Raw genomic sequence first — 7,500 nt, forward strand, 5'->3', positions numbered from 1 at the left:
ATTGCATCGAAGCGGGACAAAGAATGTTCCTGTGCGCGTGTAGCAGTTCCCGCCACTTTGAAAGCACGAAGCAGGCTTTGAAACAACCTCGGCAGAGAGACAGAGACGGGGAGAAAGCGAGTAAGAGAGAGTGAGAGCTGCCGGTTGGCATTCAAGCAATGTTCAGTGCCACATCGGAAGCGGAAGCGGAATGTAGGAAAAGGCACGGCCAACAAAAACACCGACATCCCACGATTGAGCAAGTGTGCCTGCGTGTGTATGTGTGCGCAGTGCCACCAACCTGTTAGGGGACATTCGATGGCAACGGCTTCCAGTAGAAACCATGGACGGAGAACCATGTGACAACTCTCTACTCGCTCTCTTTGAAAGCAGCAGCAGCAGCAACAGTAGTGGTAGTGGCAGTAGTAGGCCTTGTGATCCTGTATGCGTGAGCTATGGGCAAAAGCTTTTGATCCTTGGGAGAGGCAGGGAGGCCGCCTGTGATAAGGATGCATATCGCAAGTTCGCACACCCCTCTCGCCAGTAATCAACACATACACATTCAGGCATTTATTTTCTAGTACTTTCTCTCTCCCTCCACCTTTCTCTCTCTCTCTCTCTCTCTCTCTCTCTCCGAAGCGACCAGAAACTACGTCATTCGAAGTTCTGCTGCGTGGCATTTGTTGGCATGCCCAACCATTGTGACCAGAAATGGTTAGCGAAAGGACGAAACAAAACAAAACTCGACAATACACCAACCAACATCATCATCATCGGCAGCACTATCATGCCGGCGAGTACAGTGAACGACTGGCCTGATTAGAATTGCTGCGGTTCTCAGTGCTGCTGCTACTGCCACTGTTGTTCATGATGATGATGATAAAGTTGCCCCTCCAACTATGGCGTCAGCCTGTGCGAGAGACTTTCAGGAATTTGCGCAAGTCACAGTTAAACGCGAGCAAAAGTGAAGAACGGAAAGCGGCGGAAGGTGGTACGCGACCGTTCACGGTACAAGGACACAGAGTTGGCAGAACGTTCCAGAGCGTGTCCAGTCTCCGTAGCAGCGCAATCTATTTTAGTGCCTCTAGTCGGATTAACTGCTTAAGAACTACCGCTGCAGCTAATAATGAGCAGGGACGGCTGTAACGAGGTGCATCAGGAAACTCCGGAGAAAGCTTGCACTGAAATTAATTCCACTTCAATTCATTTTAGAGAATAGAATAAAGCGTTGTTAAAAGTACCTATTCTCCCGGCATGCCGTGTCGGCGACGTCTTGCCATTGAAAGCGTGCTTGGTGGAAGGCATGGCAGTGAAATTAATTCGCTTAAATGGAGGCGCCCCGTTCCCATCTCGACGGACATTCCGTTATATTAGAACTGTCGCTGAAAGGCGAAGCTATCACTTACGACCGAAATTGATTTTCACTAAACACGTAACAACTCAAAACCCATTCCGGGAATTGCTTTTCCAGTCCCAACACAAGCCACTCCGCGCTGGTTTCCCCGCAATGCAATGCCGGGATGCATGCATGTGGAACGCAACCGTGGCGCCGCCGAATGAACGGAATAGCGAACCCCGAACTTAATTAAAGTAGCTAATTTTAGCGCAAAAATAAACCCCCCCCCCCCATTCGATTATTAGCGCATTCGCGCTTTGCACATCACCATCATCGTCATCGTCATTGGTGGTCGATTGTGTTAATGGCAGATGCAATTTATGTTCGTGACAGGTTATGCAGGTCTGAGGCACGGGGAGCAGCGGCACCACGCCGGCTGGTGTTATTTAATTTAATTCCATAAAATACCAACCATTCCATCGTACGCTGTCGCTGTCTTTGCCACTAAATAGCCGTCTCATCAAATCTATGCCGTGGCCGATGACAGCTGGCACACCCTCGGTGGCAAATCCCGCTTAATTAGATCCAATCCTTCGATACACGCTGGCTCTGCCGTCGGTCACCTACGTGGCCTACTCCAGCCAATCATCATTTCGCACGAACTGCGAACCGAAAACGAACGTAGTAGACTGCATAATTGGCCTACTCAGCACCGGTCGGTCGGTCGAAGCAGGTTTTATTTCGATACTCGCCTGGGGGGGAGGAAAAACGGCAAATCATCGCACCCACCAGGGACCCGGACGGACGGACGGGATTCCCTCGGACGGACGGACGGACGGACGGACAGACAGGACGGTCACGGGTAGCGTCGTTTTGGGTTTCATCGCGGAATGAATACTTAAAACAATGGTCTCTAGGGCGTCCTGCCAAAATCCGAGCGTCCTCCGTCCGGCCGATAATTTATGATCCGCGTGGAATGTGGAGCTGGATCGGTGCCAACGGCTAGAACTACAAGAGAGTCGCCACACACCGGACGTGAACTCACTCCACCGTTCCACCGTAGGCCCAAAAAAACGTACGTGATCGAAAGTGAACGTTATGGTCCGAGATTCGTCCGGTGGTCGGTCGGCTTCGAAAGCCGTGGGATTGGTTGAATCAATTAGAAACCAGAGCGGCCAGAGCGCCACCAAAAACCGGCGTCAGAATGGTTGACCACCAGTTCCGTTTCCGGCCATCCCAGTGGTGCCAGCGAGCAGACGAAAGTGGCGCCAAATGTACTAAGCGTGTGGGCCACTCTACGCTCCATTTGGCCACACCGAAATGTACCATCATCAGCAGTGCCAGCGGCATTAGCATATTCGCTCATCGCTTCCTTCTGGCTGTGTATCGTAGACGAACGAAGCACAAAAGGAAGGCGGCGGATGATGCGGACTGAGAAAAAGCTCTAGCGGGCAGCGAAAGTGAACTCCATGAAACTTTCCATGTGGTGTGTGCTATCGTCGTCGCGTTGTGTGGTTTTATCACTTCGGCAGTACTATCAAACACAAACACACAGCCATTGCTCATACTGGCACCAACACACTGGGAAAACTTATCGGTGCACCAACACCAACAGGCAAGTGGGTAGGATTCGCATCGCAGCAGCAACCCTCCACAGAATGATGCACAAAAGCATGCTTCGTCCTTTCGTCATTGCGCGCGCACGCGCTGGTGTTGGTGAACGCCACGGCATCCTTTATCAAGCGCGGCGTGTGTATGTGTTTTGGTGTGAATAGCTTCCCGTCGCTCGCCCGATAGTACACCAGCATCGTAGTAGTCGTCGTCGTCGTCGTCATAGTGTTCGTCTTCGGGGCGAGGATGTACGCAAATTGCAAAAACCGAACCCGATTCCAACGCCAGGCCAGCGAGTGTGCCAACGAGAACCAAGGGGCCAACATTTGAACTTCGGACCTGCTGCATTCAACAAGGTGGTACGGTGCTAACGCTGGCCAAGCGCACAGCCAGAGTGTGCGGTTGGGTTGAGTATATCCAGGTGTGTGCATGTATCGCGCGGTCGGACTACGCTCCTACCTGGGCGCCTCTCGCGCTCTCTCTCTCCCCGTGTGTTGATTAGAGATGCAACAAATTCCGAGTTGTTTGGGTTGGTGATGGTCGGTGGTAGCGGCATTCGGGAAAGTGCAATCTTGTGTTCGTCTGCCTGCTTCAGTGCTATCGTTCCATGGTTGAATCATTAATGCATTCATGCAGTCTTGCCAGCATATTGATCGATCATCGCAGCTAATCATCGCAGTAAACTGATTTCCAATTGAAACGATTTGCACACCATTCACGGTGCGACTTCGCGAAATGATTGTCTTCGAAAAGGAGTACGGGCGTAGCAAATTCTGAAAACTTATTGTTCTGTGTAACCTTCGAAATCCAACAGCCTGCCAAACACCCGTCAACAAACGGAACCGAGACAGTGCCATCACCCAAGACTCCGTGTTTCTGCAAACGGAGAAGTGTAAATCAGACCATCGTTCCCCCACGAACAGAGTTGTTCGTTGCCGAGGCACGCCAGCCATTAATAGCGAAGCAAAGGACTCACTGCGATGAAGCACAGGGGAGACGGGGAGTGCCACGGTGTCACGGGGATGTTTCCCGTTTATTGCTTCATACCGAACCGAGGAGGGCTCCATCCATCGTGGATAGTGTAGTTTCGTGTTTCGTTAATACTTTGTCCAATTAACACGGTTTGCCATTTGCAAACAACTTCCCTCTTCCATCGAGCCTACCCAGAACGCGATGCCTTCTTGGATCCTTTCCCTCAAGAAATGTAAACTTTGCACTGGAGCAACTGATTACAATATAGCAGACACTACACGCACATACACAGACATTGTGACACACAGTAACGGGTCCACTGTGTGTGCGTGTTTGCGTTCTGTGTTCTCTATTAACGAACCCATCCCTACCGCCTGCTAGGATGGGGCTCGGCACACAAAGAGGAAAGGGAACGAGGATTGTTCTTCACGGAAAACTATCCGCGTGCAACCGACAGAAAGGTGTGCGTGAGGCAAAAGGGAGCGCGGGTAGAGTGTCGCGGCGCCAAAGAGACAAACAAACCTCAAAAACATTTTCCTTTGGGAAGGTATCAGGGTGTGGGTAGGGGTGCGCCAAACATCCGTTTTTTAATGATTCAATTAAGGTTAAAGCATCCAACGAGATCCCTCGGAGGGAGGGAGGCCGCCGCGGCCGTGTGTAACCGTTTGTGTCCTTTGGTGTATTTACAGGTATAGCCTCACTCCATCATATACGGAGTCATGTGAAAGCTGCTCTGTCCTGGTGCCGGGAGTGTAGTGAACCAAGAGGCAGACAGTATAGTGAGTTAAGCGAAGGAAAGTCGACATAAAAAACGCCGGGCGATAATAACGACGTTCCACCTCGTTACGGCCGGATGTGAACGGCAGGGCAGGGTGGAACAGGGTGGCCACCATCAACCGACCGTTGGTGCCCGACAGCCTGCCTGCCTGCCACACTACTAGCGACTAACATCAAAGGAAGAGTACGAAGAGCGCCATGTACTACAAATCCACGTTTTTGCTGGGGGCACTATGTCCCCGGGGTAGTACCTCCTCGAGCGGCAGCAATGGCTGTGGTGCCGGCAGCAGCAGCAGCGGCGGTGGCGGCAGCGTGCACTTACTACATGGTGGTGGTGGCGTCGGTAGTGGCTGCACGGAGAAGCACAGGATGAGGAAAATGAGCTCACTACTTCCGGTGAAGCTCAGCAAACGTCGGTGCTACTTGTGCCTGAAGGTGGCCGTGCTGGTCGTAGTGTTCGGGCTCTACTTTATGCTGCTGCTCCGGGAATCGATGAGCGCCCTGACCGCTTCCTCATCATCATCCTCCTCGTCCTCTTCCGCCTCCTCCTCCTCCTCATCGTCCGGATCACCGTTTGTCTCGTCTTCGTCCGTCCCTTCGTTTGCCGCGCGGTCATCGAATGCTGCTGGCGGCAAACTGGACCCTTCGGTAAGTCGGCTCCCCCAGCTATTATGTAAATCAATTCAAGGGACCTACCATCGGTTATAACCGGTTCGGTTATAAAACGGATTCTTTAGAAGTCGAGGATGGTGGTCGAGGGGCGGTGAAGCGCCATTAATAATTGAAGAAGGCATGGCCACTAGTGCGCCTCTTGAGTATCTTTAACGTGACACTCAATCTACTACGGTGATCACTGTCACACTGATGCCAAGAATAATGTAATAGTCCCCCCGGTTTGGGAAAAAAAAGGATCAAATCCAACAAACACACGACGGTGGCGGTGATGAGGTAGTCACTCCAGAGGGTTACAAAGTTATAAACTCTGTAAACTTCAGGCCTAAGGCCAAACTCTGAATAAGCGAACTCATCAAATATTCAAATGTGTTATCCAGAGTTCTTCCACCACCACCAGCACCGCGAGAGAGTTCGCCATTTACAAATCTATAATGCGGCCGAGGAAGAGTTGGACCTTCGGTGATGAGTTGATTGCGAGGCGAGAGCGTTATAATGAATAATAGAAAAGACCGGATCGGCCCGGGGTCACTCTTCTAACTAAGAGCCTGATGTAGCTAACGCGCCGTGACGTGCCGTGCCGTCGAGCCGGTACTACGCGGCTACGCGTCTCCAGACTGGCGCGTCGTTTGCAATGAAAATGCAAAACTTCTCTCCATCTCCGGTCACCCCTCCATGGTCTCTCTCTCCTTCTGATGAAGGCTCCAGCAATCCTTGGAGTCGTTGTGGCGCGCACGATGAAAAGTTGATGGATTTCCATTCGTTTCTTCCCCTCGCTCCATGATGTGGCGCTTTCCTCGACTGCTGACGCAGAGCAAACGGCACGAGAAAGGCAAACACGTCAACGGTCGCCAGTCGCATAAGGCTGGCAGTAGTGGCGGCAGCAAACAGCAGCATCGACAGTTCCCACCATTGCTACAGCAGTCCGAGGGAAGGGAGCAGCAGACGAACCATTCCACGCTCAACCCGGTTTACGAGTACTCGGACGAGCTGAATGCCGCCGCCGAGACGGACTTTAACGAGCGCCGGATGATGCTGTGGAACGTTTGTGCCGAGCATCGCATCATCGGCAAGTATCCGCCGAACGCGTGGGAATTCTTCATCTCACCCGGCCACGGTATCGCGTGGTGTAACATATTCAAGGCGGCCAGCAGCACCTGGATGTACTACTTCAACATCCTCGGTAAGCACGCAGGGTGTGGGGGGGTTCAAGCCAAGTCTAATGCTAACACGCTCCCACTCCTCAACTCCGACAGGTGGCTACCCGGTACAGTACCTTCAGCATACGAAAGCATCACCGATCGATCTGGCACGGAAACGCTTCCCGAGGCCAACGATGAATGAGCTCAACGACTACATCTCCAACACAATATCCTTTCTGATCGTGCGCGAACCATTCGAGCGGCTACTGTCGGCGTATCGGAACAAGCTCGAGGGATGCCGGAACAAGTACTACAAGCTGCTCGGTGAGCAGATTGTCAAAAAGTTTCGCAAAGGCAATCCTCTAAAGGGTGCGGTAAGTTTGCTTGGGGGCCGGAAATTCTGGCACAGCTGACCATAATCCGTGACGCACATTTCGCAGAAACCACCTCATGGTCCCACGTTCCGGGAGTTTCTCGAGTTTCTCGTCAGCCATTACCGGTCCGGGGGGCGCTTTGATGAGCACTGGAGCCCGGTGTATTCGTTCTGCACACCGTGCAGCATCAACTTTACGCTGATCGCCAAGATGGAAACGTTTCAGCGGGACAGTGAGTATATTATCCGCCAGGCGGGATTGGAGACACTCCTGTTGAACAAGATGCCCCGGTATAAGGCACGATGGATCACGAATCGAGCTACCAGTGACACCAGAAATCTGATTCCCAGGTAATGCTGGATTTGTCTTGGATTTGTTGACTGTAGACACATTAACTCATATGCCTTCATCCGCCTTCCTGTTCGTTGCAGATACTTTGCACAAATTGACGAGAAGCTACTGACGGATGTGCTGGAGATCTATCAGCTGGACTTTGAGCTGTTTGGGTACAACAGCACCAAGTACTACAGCTATGTCCAGTCGCCCGACTACGGATAGCGTGTCGGACAAGGGAAAGGCAAGACAAGGGCAAGACTTCTTCCCGAAAGCAAAACCATCCCGTGACAGAAAAGACTAA

The 7,500-nt window shown here is 52.0% G+C and overlaps 2 protein-coding genes across 8 annotated transcripts in view; one reads left to right on the forward strand and one right to left on the reverse strand.

The window, feature by feature from the left end:
* LOC126581394 (calcium uptake protein 1 homolog, mitochondrial-like) overlaps nucleotides 1–7,500 on the reverse strand; it is an 18,534-nt gene that overhangs the window by 3,043 nt on the left and 7,991 nt on the right. The window lies entirely within an intron of this gene.
* The window catches only part of LOC126581395 (carbohydrate sulfotransferase 11-like), a 6,450-nt gene continuing 2,153 nt past the window's right edge, over nucleotides 3,204–7,500 (forward strand). Inside the window, exons 1-6 of one of the 2 annotated variants that reach the window (XM_050245007.1) lie at nucleotides 3,204–3,347; nucleotides 4,588–5,323; nucleotides 6,161–6,530; nucleotides 6,604–6,863; nucleotides 6,930–7,213; nucleotides 7,295–7,500. The exon at nucleotides 7,295–7,500 is cut by the window's right edge and continues 2,153 nt beyond it. In XM_050245007.1, the coding sequence (XP_050100964.1) occupies nucleotides 4,874–5,323; nucleotides 6,161–6,530; nucleotides 6,604–6,863; nucleotides 6,930–7,213; nucleotides 7,295–7,421 (1,491 nt within the window). In that variant the 5' untranslated portion in view covers nucleotides 3,204–3,347; nucleotides 4,588–4,873 and the 3' untranslated portion in view covers nucleotides 7,422–7,500. Of the gene's footprint in view, nucleotides 3,348–3,372; nucleotides 3,605–4,587; nucleotides 5,324–6,160; nucleotides 6,531–6,603; nucleotides 6,864–6,929; nucleotides 7,214–7,294 lie in introns of those variants that run through there. The other variant, XM_050245008.1, reaches the window with a different exon arrangement.

The sequence above is a fragment of the Anopheles aquasalis genome, chromosome 2 (genome assembly GCF_943734665.1).
Source record: "Anopheles aquasalis chromosome 2, idAnoAquaMG_Q_19, whole genome shotgun sequence".
Classification (NCBI taxonomy): Eukaryota; Metazoa; Arthropoda; class Insecta; order Diptera; family Culicidae; genus Anopheles; species Anopheles aquasalis.